Source organism: Vanessa atalanta, chromosome 2 (assembly GCF_905147765.1).
Source record: "Vanessa atalanta chromosome 2, ilVanAtal1.2, whole genome shotgun sequence".
Lineage (NCBI taxonomy): Eukaryota > Metazoa > Arthropoda > Insecta > Lepidoptera > Nymphalidae > Vanessa > Vanessa atalanta.
Window position 1 is genome coordinate 5,671,053 of NC_061872.1, and position 14,972 is coordinate 5,686,024.

The window sequence follows — 14,972 nt, forward strand, 5'->3', positions numbered from 1 at the left end:
TGAGATTTTGGTGCATTAGTGTATATACTTGACACACTAATGCAACAAATTAAAAATCAATAGTGCTTTCTCGGATTTTAATTCAAAACCTTTCATTAAGATCTGTAGATCACGTCGATATGTTCTGTCCTGAATTATTGTCCGAATTTTCACATACAAATCACTATGTTTTGAGCTCTTCATAGACTTCGTTTTATGTTATACGAGTTACATACGAGTATGTACATATGTCAATGCTTCTTTCGTCTTGAGTAATTCTTTGAAATGACGATACAGACTCCAAACCAATTTAATCTGCGCGCAACAGCACAATGAACATCTGATTAAGTTTTTATGGAGTTTTATCAGCTGTTTTTTCATAATAAAAAAACGTATAAAAAGAAGCTGGATGTTTTCGAATGGCGTCAAAAAAAAGTTAATGCTGTGGATAAAGCAAATAAAATTCCAACGATTTTTTAAATTCATTTTATATTACAAGACATTTAAAATACGATACGATTTATCGCGCGTTAGAAACTGACCCACGTGTGTAGTGCGGTGACTATGTGGTTACGCAAGGACGGCAGCATTCATACTCTACTCACAGCACCTATGTAGAATTCACGCATTTATTTTATTGCAAATCAATTTGCCTTGAGCGTTATCTACAACGTTCGCGTATTTACTTAGGTTTGTGTTACAATATTATATTTTCTTAAATATATGCGAATAATAAATTGGGGTTACGTAAGTCCGCTTCGATGGTTCGTGGGTGTATGTATGTATGTAGTGTTCAGGGATAGATGTTCATTTCCTCTCCATTGCGCCAATTGCGCTTGTTTGTGGACGACACTGGACTAATTGCGAAACTCCGCAATTAACAGTCGCCTGATGGATGAATGCGCACCTCACGACATTCGTCCGTGGCATTCAATGTAATGAGCCATGAAACGCTTAATAACAGTAACTGATATCGGAGTTTACGAGTTTCGTTATATTTGTTTGTTTGTTTGTTTAAAAATAATACAGGTTTATGGCTATACTTAGTTTATATTGCCACTTTAGTTTTATTGTGACTAATGGCTACCGTTTTTAATAGTTGTTTGAGACGTCTATGACACTGTCTGCACTCTGCATAACTATTACGTCATATCTCTGATTTCGATCAACTGTTTATTTTTAATAAGTTAGGTACCGATCGCAGTTTCGTCTGTAAAATACGAAGCTTTTTATTGGCTATTAGTATAATCCCAGTATTTTTATTTTATAATTAAATGTTTGAATATGCAATAGTAAACGTTCATAATATCTAATGACCGTGAACAAAATAAAATTATTAATAAAATCTTTCGGTATTCTCCAAGTCCCCTCAAAATCAGTAACAAAAATAAACGTATTATATTTGTATTATATATTTGTTTCAAGTTGCTTTATAATTTGATAAGTTTTTCTTTGGTTCATATAATTAAGTATGTTTAAAGGCATCTAACCCAGAAAAACAACTTTATCTAATGCTTTTTCAAACCGTATTGATTTAGCTGCCTATTTTATTATATCTTTGTGATAAATTATTTATATATATACTTATTTTTTAATTTTATTTTGTATATAATAATATCTTAAAATACGAATAAATAGGTCAATAAAGTGCTTGCGAAACAATAAGACTTTAAAATAATGTATTAAATATTAATTATTATTATAAATAAATAGCACGTCTTAGTACCTACTCATTAAGCAAATATTTGTGTACTTACAGGCAAAAAACATGCTAGAGGTCGTTGGCAGCGCATGTAAAGAATAGGATAATTTTTTTTCTTTTACTTTCCTAATGTATATAGTCGAAATTGCTTATTTATCAGATGATAATTTGCTCATCTGCTTTAATAAAAATAACTAAATTAAAAAATCACTAATAAAATAATAATTTTAAAATACCTGAATGTACATGTAATTTGGAAAATACGGTCTCCGATTTAAAAATATAAAGTTGTTCAAGCGGTAAGCCCCAAGTTTTAAAAACCAGACGTCACTGACTCATCTCTGTGTGTATAATTTTCCTTATTACGGGATTCCTAATCTGATTGATCTAATCACATTATTTTATTCATTACAAGACAATTCGTAGACAAAGCTAGTTATGATACATATTTCATTGAATGTTTTGTTTTTCATAGCTTGGAATACAATCAATAATTCACGATTGATATTATTAATGTCAACCCTATAAATCTATTGTAAGTACGTAAGTAAGTTTATGCGAGGTGCGGCAGTTATATCCTATTGTCTTTGTAAAATGTAAGCGCAATAGAAGGTCTTTTTTTGTCATTAGGGTCAACTGGTTTATATCTCGAGTGATAATTAATGGTTACACGTTACATTACCACGTTTCTACTTGTGATCTTCAATGAATATTCGAAATGTTCTGACGTTTTACATGGCAAAATTAGTAAAGATGTTGCGTCTCGTCGGCGACTAGTCGATAAAGCCGACTATCCGGCCACAATCGTTGTCGGCGACTAGTAGGTGTCCGTACAACCGACTAATAGCTCAGTCGGCTAGTCGGCCAAAGTTAAAATCGGCACATCTCTAAATGTTAGCTAATTTTTTTTAGAAGGTACCTTTTGTCTTTTTTGTTGTTGGTAAAATTTGTAATATTAGAACAAAAAAAAATACTCGGAAATATCAATAATAAATTAAAATCCAAGATAGATCAGGCACGGGAACAAATAAAGTTTGATCCAGATATTATTTTTTTTGATAATAGCCTGTTTGGTTTTGTTTGCCTGAAAGTTTTTCTATGTTTATATAGGTGTAGTTATCTCATGGAAATAAACAATATATAAATATAACTAAACACATAGCTACCTTCAAGATTAAATGTTATTTAAAATAATGTTAGCAATGCCCATTTATGGAATTCCTAATATTACTATTTACCCATCCATTTGAGCGTAAATTTTGTGTAAGGATTGGAGATGGCAATAGCCCAGCGGGTAAGGATCGATCATTGCATTGACCCTTAAAAATTATTGTAATAAGAAGATTTTGAATTAATTATGGCCTTGTGGGCATTCTCAACGGAGACAATTCTTCGGCGAGGGCGGCGATCCTCATTATAGTGCATATAGTCTTTTCCCTCACTCTTTCATTCAATGTAAAACACAAAACAGTAAACTAATTTGACCAGTGAGAGACAAGCTGCAAGAACAAGGCTTTCCGTGCTTTCCGAGGTACGGGAGTGTAAACTTCTGGGTAAACTTTTACTGATGGCTCAATATTATTTATGACTCATGAGTCGCAACTAGACTGTCGATGCAAGTACCAAAACGCAGAAATTTAAGCACGTTCGCTTGGAGTTCTACTACAACAGAATATGGTGTGAAGAATCGGTTTGAATAAATGGGCCTAAACAGTTAATAGAGCGAGCCTGTAACTGTAATGCCTCAGATGATATTATGGACATGAATATTTAAGCCAAGTAATTTTAATGATACGGTCCAAATTAATATTGTTCGAATTACATAATAATTTAATTAATTCTGTAGATAACATATTTCGTCATGTAAATGTGAGTAATTTAATATTGCACCAGCAACGTATCCGTAACACCAAACAGATTGCAATCATTAATGCGTTCCACATTGATGAATTGCGGACTCAGCCTGAGCGGGCTTCGGTGACTACCTGGCTTGTATGCTCCTAAAACATACTAATAATGCTAAAATATATCCATATACGACAAATTTTCAACGTGTCCTTAAATAAATATCCTTTTACGAACAGACACGCCGGTATACATACATATGAATCGTTAACATTTAAAAATCCGGCGGCAGGCAGTCTACTTTATTATTTTTTATTTTAGCTTTAATTTATGTTGTTATACATTATTAAATAAGAATCGCTTATAATTTCTTTGTGTAATCTGCTTGTGACATATAAGAACACTTGACCTGCGTGATTACAAACACTCATTTGTTTTTTTATAGAAATTTAAATAATCATGTAAGAACTATTTGTTTTTAAGGTTATTTTAAAGAATTTTGTGCCTACTATGACTATTATTACGTCATCGTTGCCATTTCCACTGTGAAACAGATTGTTTATCCCTCCCGTGACTAACCCGCTACGTCGTGGGTTGTGTAAGAGTATTAAATATTGAGCGCCCTCCGAGTGCGTGCGATTGTGCGCGTAGGCAGTTTCACAATGACCACAGTCCATTGACCTCGCGTTTTCTGTAGGTTACTAGATATGCCCATTTCCGTACATACTCGAAACGTTCTATCAAGATACTATATATCTGTAAGTGTTTTGTTTGTTTATAAAACGGTCGAGTATACGTTATTTATAGTCACATGAATACATTACCTACATTCAGTTCGGTATGTTTTTTTCATGTAACTCGTGTTTAAGCTTTCAAAATAGACGAGGTAGTTGCATAATGTTTACAGTTCTCGAATGTCTATCTGCATTAATGTTAATTGATGTTACAATTGTTCATGATTCAAGATTAATAATGCTGGTTTTTTTCTCTCTTTATTCCACGATATTGCGTGTGGTTGATTGACTAATATGTTTTCTCATGGATCGTCGATTGCTTTATAATGTGTCTCGTAGTCGATATAATTAAATGTTAAATTTCACAAAACAAATGACCGTGACAAGCAACGGCATTAAATCAAAGGATTGACAGGACTCATATTATTTCCATCAAAATGCCTTTGAGGTATTTCATTGTAACATTAAGTAGGTATAATCGTATCGTATTTTACCAAGTAACATGATAGTAACCGAGTTTCCATTTATATCATCTTTATTATTAAGAATAATCTCTGTAATACAATCGTCTGTTGTGGATAACGTTACACGGAGTAGGTATGTTTATGTATTTTGCCTATTGGTTTTTATTATTAGAGTTTCTTTGAGCAATTATTCATCTGTTGCGCTTTCTAAGAGCACTCGGTTAGTAACTCTTAAAGTTAAATGAACGCCACAAAACTGGTTTCCCGGTTACAGGTACGCGATGAATACAAAAGTTACGACGGGGAAAGGAAAACATTGTGAAGTGGGCTGTGTAATAATAGCAACAGTTAGCCTGGACTAGTTCGTTATTTCTGCATAAATATTTCTCTAAAAAAAAATATTTTTACATACAGACTTAATTGTATTTTAAATTAAATATCAGCTGAAAACTGGAACGAGCAATTAACTTTTCTTTAAATAGTTTGTAGACAAATATTTATTTGATATAACGCCAGTCTTAATCATTTCAGATAGATACTATATCTATCTTTACTCGACATGCGTGAACGCATAGATTACGAACAAGTACAAGCACGACCACATATCATATATAAAAAACAAAGTCAACATTTAAATGATGTTCGATAACCGCAAATTCTATAATTAACAATATAGTTTTGATGCAAAAACAAAATATAAATCTGTTATATGACAGTTAATGTACATACCAGTAATCTTAATGAGAATAAATGGCCTGTGGGAGATAAAATAGACGGTGCGATACTTGTTTGTAAATATAGGAGACCGAGCGCCCGCCTGATGTCAAGGACGCGCCCTCCAAGCTCCACATGTGCGATTAGCCCGAGCGAGTCCACTTAACCAAGATCTCTTAACATATGCTCACTTAAACCACATAGCGAAGATTAAATGAAACATCGTGTATCACTTGTAAATGGTTCCTTTTATTCCTCAAGGGTCGAGTTCTAGTTACACCGTTCGCGAAACGTTTATATAACAGCGCGAATCGTTTCATTTTAGATGACTTATTCGCTCCGTGCCGATTAATCGTTGGAAATATTAAATCAGAGTAGTTAAACAAAACCTCGGAGCAGTGAAGTGTGATCAGAAGTGATTGAAATTAGATTCATGATAACTATATTAGAATATTTTAAGACTAATTGGTAACTTTTTTTTGGAATTTTTTACTGTATTCGACGCGCTGTTCGCTTGTTTTTTATTTTGGTTATTTTTTTAGTAATAAGTGAATATTGGCCATATAATAGTAATATATAGATGTGTAGTGAATATTAGTAAATATATTTAGGCGTACTCTTTTTGCTTTGCGTAATGGTTGCGTAAAGTTATTATTCACATATTGTAGTTAATTCTATTATGCTTCTGCTTCTAGCTCCGACAAGTGTGAACTACGTCGAAGATAGAGAAAGTAATACTAGAAATTTGTATTGAGTGTCAAGTATTATGTGTGACAGGGCATTTGTGAATTCGCACTTTTTTGTGTAGTTTCATCATTAAAAATATCATTTGCTTTCTCGACGAATCGTTATTTGTCATTTACCTCTAGCCTCGTACGTTCGAGATATAAATTGTACTCGTTTTATAAAGACTTTAGTCGTTACGAGTATATAACTACCCTATAATTGACTGCGATTTTGATGCAATTGACATTGTAATCTCATACACATGCACAAATAAATTTGCTATAAAAAATGTTATGAAAGATAAGTTAAGTCAGTCTTTGAATATATTCAGTATAATACATATTTTTAATGAGAATTAAAGTACTTTTTCTACATCGATCTCATTTAAATTATTGTGCATGGACCATCGCATGGACCGATGTTTTCTTATTAATTTGCTATATTTTTTTTTTATTTATGTAAAGCCAGGTACATTTTAACGAGAATTTTTGCATTGGTGGCTATCCTATATTTCCGATGCAATCATTCCCTTGATTGTTATTCAGATAGTTTTCGATAAGTAAATAGTCTTGTTTTAAACAGTATCCACTAACTTTACTTCAGAATCGCGATATTGTGTTTACTTCCTTGTTAATCGAAAAAGCTTTTTAATTAACACTATCAACGTTCGCTTAGTTCGCTTGTGATACGAAATATAATTTCCGAAACTATCTGAATAGCATTATCATGTGTTTCTGCATGCATTGCCTGTGCTAGCGAGTGGTTGTGTTGCATGCAGGTCTAGGCGCGCTTCGCAGCAGCTGTCCAGGAGCGCCGAGAGCATCGACCAGGCATACAAAAGGTAATCTAATCATTTGTTTTTATTTGAAACATAACCAATATTTAGCGAGCACATGTAGCTTGATGTTCGTGTCGCATTTTTTGCAATTGTTTCCTCGCTTTAATGCAAGTATTTAAAAAATTCGAAACCAAATTTCAATTATATGGTGGTTTAGTCCAGACGATATCGACGCTATCCACGTATACGTATTAGCTTATACCATCGCTATGTTAATCCAATGAGCTTGGATGTCAACAAATCAATCGTTTTGTTTCTCGATAATACACGCCGTCACGCACTAATAGCGCAGTACATTTGATCAGGCGTTAACATAAACTTACGAAATTCTGATTGATCCCGTTTGTTTATATTCAGCGAGTTCTCTGAATGTTATTTACGGCGTTTTCTTTAAACATTTGCCAATTATTTGTACAGTCACACGGAATATTTTTCCTGTTTCCCGTCATATGTGATCGTCAAACCGGCCATTATTCCAAGAGGCGATCTCGCCGAATGTTTTCTTGTCGACATATATTTAATTCTTCTTTAATTAAATTAAACATTTATGTTCTTGTTTGTACTCGAATAAATTATGTATTTTGATTATGAGTGTGTAAATTTGTAAGTTTATTTTTAAATAATGAAGGTTTTTTTTTCATTTGTACAAAAATATTTATTTCTGTTGGTTTGAAATTCCGTGGATTAATAATGTTATTTTTATGTTTTTTGTTAGTATAATATTTACTTTCTGAGACTGTGACCTGAGATGATCCGATGAACGGGTTAAAATCCAGACAAGCACGACTGAATTTTGATGTAATCAATTTGTCTTGTTAATTTATCTTGTGCTCGGTGATGTAGGAAAATATCGTTAGGAAATCTGCATTGGTTGGATGAAAATCTGCTAGATGTATATCATCTCGTATTTGGAGCAGTGCAGTCATGATATCCTCAAAGAGTGGAGGCTTCAGCTGTAGTATCTCCTGTCACAAGACGAAAGAATATGAAATATTTATATGAACAAGTAATGCAGCAAGCAGCAAATAAAATAATTAATGTATAATAATATGACAATTATTGTTATAATTGTGGTGTACACAGATGAACATTACAATAGTTATTTATGAAGTGATATTTAACATTGCAGGTCGAAAAGTCGCTCAGTTGACCATGGCTTCGCCGCCCCTTTTGACCTGGAGTCTCTTCGCTCCAAAGTGGAGGGGAGATTTGACGCTGTTAACAGAGGTAAGAAAAAGATTTTCTTTATATTTAATAATTTTCAAATAAAACCTTGCATTTGCTTACATGTTTGAAACAAACTGGTTAGCTGGTCGCAATTTGTACATCAGTCCTTGGCAAGGGACACGAACTTGTACCATGTCAGCCATTAAACAGATTCCGGCTCTATCGTAATAAATTAATCTCGTATATTCGTAACATCAACAAATGTTTGCTTATTTTGCTTCAGTTTTGCAGGATGCTAGTTATAATTATTGCGCCCGGTTCAATGATGATTTATGATTCCGTCAATGACTAAGGAGTTTATTTAAGATTTATATCCAGATGGAATTTAAGATTGATGTCATAAACAAAATTACGAGAAATCGTTCCGAGGCGAATTATAAATATTTTTGAATTTAGAATGAAAGCGAATTACCCCTTAAATACGTCTTTTACAGCTTTATTGCTGGCCTGATCTTGTTGCCAACTGTCGTATTGAAATACTTATAATTGTTTTTGTTTTATCATTTGAACAATTCAGTCGTTCAATGCGTCATCGTACCCAGAAAATGTATTATCGCTTACTTTTCGTCACTTTATATCGAAGATTATTTGTTATTTATCTACTAAAATCGTACCTAAACCTTTGCGACTCTTAAGAAATCACTTGGAAATATTTTATTGGCAATGCGTCAAGAATCAAGTGTAGTACGAACACCGGCGGCGGCAACCCATTTGGCGTTGCACACGTACGACGTAGCTGCATTTTCAAATGACATTTAACTTCTAAAAATTAATAGTATTTTTTTCTAAAAACTTGGAATAAGTTTTTCTTTAGTATTTCTTTTATATAGCTTTTGTGAATTTTTCGTATTTTGTAAATCCATTCCTTGAAAATTTAAAGTGTATTATTTTTACATCTAGATTCATGCACAATTTATTTTCTGTTTTTTTTGTTTATGATATAGGTAGGCGGACGAGTAAATAGGCCACCTGATGTTAAGTGGTTACCACCGTCCATAGACAGTGGCGCTATGAGAAATATTAACCATTCCTCACTCCGTCAATGTGCCACCAACCTTGGGAACTAAGATGTTATGTCCCTTGTGCCTGTAGTTACATTGGCTCACTCACCCGTCAAACCGGAACACAACAATTCTAGGTACTGCTGATTAGCGGTAGAATATCTGATGAGTGGGTGGCACCTACCCAGACGAGCTAGTACAAAGCCCTACCACAAAGTAAAGTTCTTAGTAGTTCTTTACTATACATGTGCTAGTATAACGCACCTGACATTGTCCTGCTTATGTATACATATCAATATCGGTTAAACGGTTTATAAGTTCATGTTTTGCAACGCCATCTATCGGCGAGTTACAATAAAGATAATTTTTCTCCGTAAAGAATTCACTATTCATGTATATATTTATATGCTAAATTTCATGGCGATAGGGTATTTGATAAACTAACATATTTTATTGTATATATGGTCATTAAATTGTATATTATAACGTTTGAGTCTGCTATTTTTCCGTATACCTAAATATTACCTGAATAAGACGAATATTCGGCAACATGTATTGATTTAACGTCACAGCCAGTAGTTGTTCCAACTCGAACTGTGACCTTTATCCCAGATAGATATTAATTGCTTTCAAATACGATTTCTAATCGTCAAAATCGCAGCGTCGGGATCGGGAATCAATCATAACTGTATCTGTGTCTGATGTGTTTGAATAACATTCGTATCGGAATTATTTGTATAGGGTTCATTAGGTTGCTTTCTATATAACGATATAGATCGTAGATTTTCATGTGGAAAGTAACAGATTATGTAATAGTTATATCCAGCTCCGTTTCAAGTAAAACAAACGCCCGAGTGCAAGCGAGTCAAGCGGTTCAAGGGAGTCTTCTATATCTCCCCCCCCCAAACAAATTATTTTAAGAGACCTTCTGATGCGTTACTGATAGTCCAAGACTTGATCATCGATCAAACCGCAGTGGCCAGGTTCTTTGCATCACCTGCACCCTGGATTAAGACAGGCCTATTAAATAACATCGAAACATACTTACAGAATGTTAGTATATTTATTCTAACTCAATTGCTAACGATATTGGTTTATAAATAGAACAATTTCTTTTCGAGTTGAATCGAGCTAAAAGTATAAAACTTAATTTACCTTCAAATGTATAAAAAGTACGTATGTCAGCAATTCATATAAAACGTATACGTCAGATTAATTTAGCCTTCGATCAAAACTAGTACTATTATTTTAATATTTTTCCTTACTGATATAATTAATGCGTCTGTGAGTTCATATTTTATACATTCACGTTTTTACTACTCATCATGAAATTTTGCATACAAAGTCTGCGTTAATGTAAAGGAACCTGTTGACGGAACCTAGTGATTAAGCTTCGCCTATATACAAAGGAAATGCATACATTATAATCTCATCTTTGTATAAAACATTACCTTAACCAGTATAAAAGAGTCTATGAGCTCGACGTCACAATTTACCTTATTAAAGCAATTTATCAATGGGTTCAGAGAATAGTACCCACAAGGACAAAGTCGCAAGAGAATCATAACATGGTCTAAAGAAACTAAGTATATAGTCGTTGTATTATCTATTCATAAATAATACGTAATTGAATGTGAAGGTGTACTAAAAAGTAAATACACGATGTTGATAACCTTAACTTGTTTGTAAATGTGCTCTAAGTAGCTCTCTTATCAATATACCTAATCTGATTTATTTAGTCAGTGTCCATGGAATATTGTGCGGAAGTAACACCTACAATTAGCATCATGTTTATCGACTACGGAATCTAGATCTCTCTGTCGAAATTCTTTATATATTGCTGACGATTACTTGTTAATTAAAACTAAAATTCGTGTTGAATCTTATTAAATTACTAGTAATGTTGTTTTAGGGTACTTCTGTAGTTGTGTCTACTAAGGTTAGAGGTGGATTGACGCTGTAAGGAATCGTTGATATACCCAACAGGGCTAACCTTATATATATATATACAAGATTGTTATGTATGTAAAGGATTTTCGTTTTAACCGATCGTTATGAAAGTTAACACTTATATTATGTCTTTTTTAATGTAGAAAGTTATTATATTATCTAATATTAATTCCGCCAGTAGATTGCGATACAGAACATAATTTCCATACTGTTCAACCGATCGCCGTGGTATTTGTATATAATGTATGAACACGATGATGACGTCCGCTGCCTTTGTTGGTGACTTTGTGTATTATTATAATTAATAGGACATTTACTTCTCTGTCTGTCTATTTAATAAATTATATAAAATGCTATAAATTTAATTTGTATGATTTTTGAAAATAGTAAGGAATATTGATCTTATTACTTTCAAGATCCTATTTATTAATTTATTATATTTACAATTATAAAATATACGTTCAGCAAACCTCGATTACTTTTCGAACTACTCTTAACAAATATACAAATAAAAAAACAAAACTAAGTTTAGGTATAACTTTGTTATTTTACTTCCAAAGCTAATTTGTATGAATGACTGTAATAAGGGGCGTAATATAAATATTGCGGAAAATAGGTTAGTAAATATCGCTGCCGTATTAACTGTCTTATTGACCAGTGGATAGCTTATAAGGCTGCAAATCTCAAGGTCCTAACTTCAAATTCTGGGTTGATGCAAAAGTTATTGAGTATTTCTAAGAATAATAGGAAGTAGTATAGCATAGTCAACATTCTGAAAGCACGTGAAATTATTGACTGACGTTCAGAGACTGAATAGTTGACCGAGCACGTGTGTTTTCGCACACACTTGAACTCTTACTAAATATTATCTCCTGCGCACTTGAGATTGGCGAATTTCGGTCAGGAAAACATTTACTTGCAGTGACTGATATTTTATTGATACCTAACTGGATCTCAAATATGCTGTTTTTTTTCCTTTTTCTTCGATATTATTTTTCGAATACTAAGAAGTCTCTATAGCTTAATGCTATACAATATAAATATATTGGACCCACACATGCTTACTGAATTCTTATAGAATTGGCCATCCAATTCTATAAGAATTCAGTAAGCATGTGTGAATAAATATTTTTATTTACCCATGTAAATAAAAATATTTTTTTATATTTAAAAAATATATTTTGTTTATTTAAATTTATTCTTTTGTTGCAGATGATGACGAGCAAATCAAGAGGCTTCCTCCACCACCACCGATTAAAACTACGACGTATACGGTACGTGTCTTTGTATTACTTTAATTAAATGCTGATTTAACAGAGGCCTACAGTTGTAATGCTCTGCTAAACACCTAATTTGAATTAATTTACGAATTTTGACATCTGCTACGTTATCTAGAACGATAGGATAATTTATTTACATGGATTATAATAGTATTTTTAGCATAATTTGTTTAACATGATTCTTTTTTAATTAAATCTCAAGTTATATCATTTTTACACGTGCTTGGTGTCGGACTGTGGCTATCATTCGCTAACCAATTATTCTACCGACAAACTGTTTCAGCCAAGATTCACAGCTACACTGGCTCAAACAACTTAAAAACTGGAATACAACAATAACCAGTACTGCTGTTTGACAGTAGAATTGTGTAACTACCCAGACGGTTTTGCACAAAGCCCTAACGCCAAATAAAAAGGATATTTAGATTTGATTCGTCTCATAGCAATTCTGTCTCGACTATAATAATATGATTTTTATAGAAAGGAGTTAATATGCAAGCTCAATATGTTGCTTCTTAAAAAACAAATATTTGTCGTGTATATAATAAAATATTATCTTTTGTAAAGCGTATTAGTACTAATGAGGTTCTGGCACATTTGTCTCATTAGAATCTAGGTTTTGAACCGGCGACAGTTTCACTTGTAACAAACTAATAAAATGATAAGTCAAAAATGTAATTAGTTATTAACGGTCCAATTGTATTTAATATATTTAGATTTTGTATTTATCGTAAATTTTCGTAGGTCCGTGATCGCGACACACTAACGTCGCTGGCCGCCCGCTTCGACACGACGCCCTCGGAGCTCACGAAGCTCAACCGACTCGCCACGCAGTTCATCTTCCCCGGGCAGACGCTGCTCGTGCCCGACAAGAGGAAAGGTTTGTAGAAGTATATCATACCTTGAGTCATATGAATAATGTGGTATCGGCTATGCTAATGCTGCATCATTTCCGAAAAGCAACTCTCATTCCTGTTTTATAATTGGGAATTATTATATTAAATTGCTTCGTCGGTCTATTGTCTAGCATATATCAAAATAAGTGGGTTACCTGTCGAAAAATTATCAATATCAAAGCAGCTCGGTGTCTGTAAGCTAGAAGTGTGTATACGTCCTTTGACTCGGCAAGGACGTAAAGCTGATGTTCCTGCGCCTGTAGAGAGTCAGGAAATAGAGAGTGCAAAGGTGTTATATACTTGTGCACATGTCTTAAGCAGTTCGCTAATCTCCCTTGAGAATGGCCGTCTGTGTCGGTATAGGGCAGGAGCACATCATCATCATCAACATAATACATTTCAAAACAAAAAACAAACACAAGTGACTTATACTGTATATATTAAACTTTTATTTCTGCAATAAATAGTTTTAAAATAAACGTCAGGTAGTTAAATATAACGACATTCATATTTTATTTTAATTTAAAAAATTGCCCCAGTAAACACTAATGATTTCATAACAAGCGCCTACGAGAATTTATAAGCACTTTTAAATATAAACGTTAATACCTTTAGTGCCTGCAGGAACGTTTCTTTATTTTATAATTAAAAAGTATGCAATTTCGAACAGTGGTGAAGTTTATTTTTTTACTCTTAAACATTTATTAATGGCCTTCAATATTTTTAAAACCAACAATTGCAGTCTTCATTTGTCAACATTGGTTACAGAGTAACCGATAAATCAAACCGCGACGAATCGTACAAACTAGAAAATGCCTTACGAAACTGGCCTTCAAATCTTGATGCTTTGCTGACTAACAATGTAAATCTCACGAATTACTTTACGTAAATTTAGTCATTTCGAAACGAAACATGTAAAAGTGAGAGCCACTTTCGTTGATTGCAATTTTTCAGCGTTTTATTTGTGTTCTCTATTATATTTTAATATAATCTTATAAATAAATGTGATTGTCGTATCTATTTATCAGTATGTGGACATTTAAGATTATCTTATAAAGATTCTAATTAAATAGATGTCATTTGATATTAAGCCATTGAAAATTATTAGTCGGAAATCATACAATATTATTTTAAACCGATTTCAAAAATTTAGATTCTCCGATCGGCCCCTATTTATGTATGTATGGAAGTTTGTAAGTCCTCGATTTTCTCAAAAACTACTGATCGGATTTGGATGGGGTTTTCATTACAGTTGAAATCATGGTCAAATCACATATAAGTTCTCTTATTTATGTGATTGTTTACTATTCCTATTTTACAGTCCTTTGAAACACTTGGCACGATTTACGCGTGTTTAATTTTATTTACAAACACGCTTGGCGAATATCTGTCTTCAACTGCGTGTCTAATTGTATATGGTAAATAATGATGTTATATCTGAGTGTAAACGTTGACGCTAAAATACCTCCACTTAGTATATGTATATATTGATTTAATTAATAATATGACTGTATTTAAAATACAGCTTATCGCTCATGATTGCGATGCGTAGTAATTATATAATTAGAATTAAAAATGGAATCAGTAGTACTCGATCGAATATTAAATAATATTTG

General features: G+C 33.0%; 1 protein-coding gene across 13 annotated transcripts in view; it reads left to right on the forward strand.

Moving 5' to 3' along the window:
- The window catches only part of LOC125075638 (TLD domain-containing protein 2), an 89,576-nt gene that overhangs the window by 43,182 nt on the left and 31,422 nt on the right, over positions 1–14,972 (forward strand). For 8 of the 13 annotated variants that reach the window (XM_047687373.1, XM_047687387.1, XM_047687352.1 and 5 more), the window contains exons 3-6: positions 6,943–7,005; positions 8,132–8,229; positions 12,393–12,454; positions 13,205–13,340. In XM_047687373.1, coding sequence (XP_047543329.1) covers positions 6,943–7,005; positions 8,132–8,229; positions 12,393–12,454; positions 13,205–13,340 — 359 coding nt within the window. Of the gene's footprint in view, positions 1–5,774; positions 5,907–6,942; positions 7,006–8,131; positions 8,230–12,392; positions 12,455–13,204; positions 13,341–14,972 lie in introns of those variants that run through there. The other 5 variants (XM_047687376.1, XM_047687390.1, XM_047687369.1 and 2 more) reach the window with 2 other exon arrangements.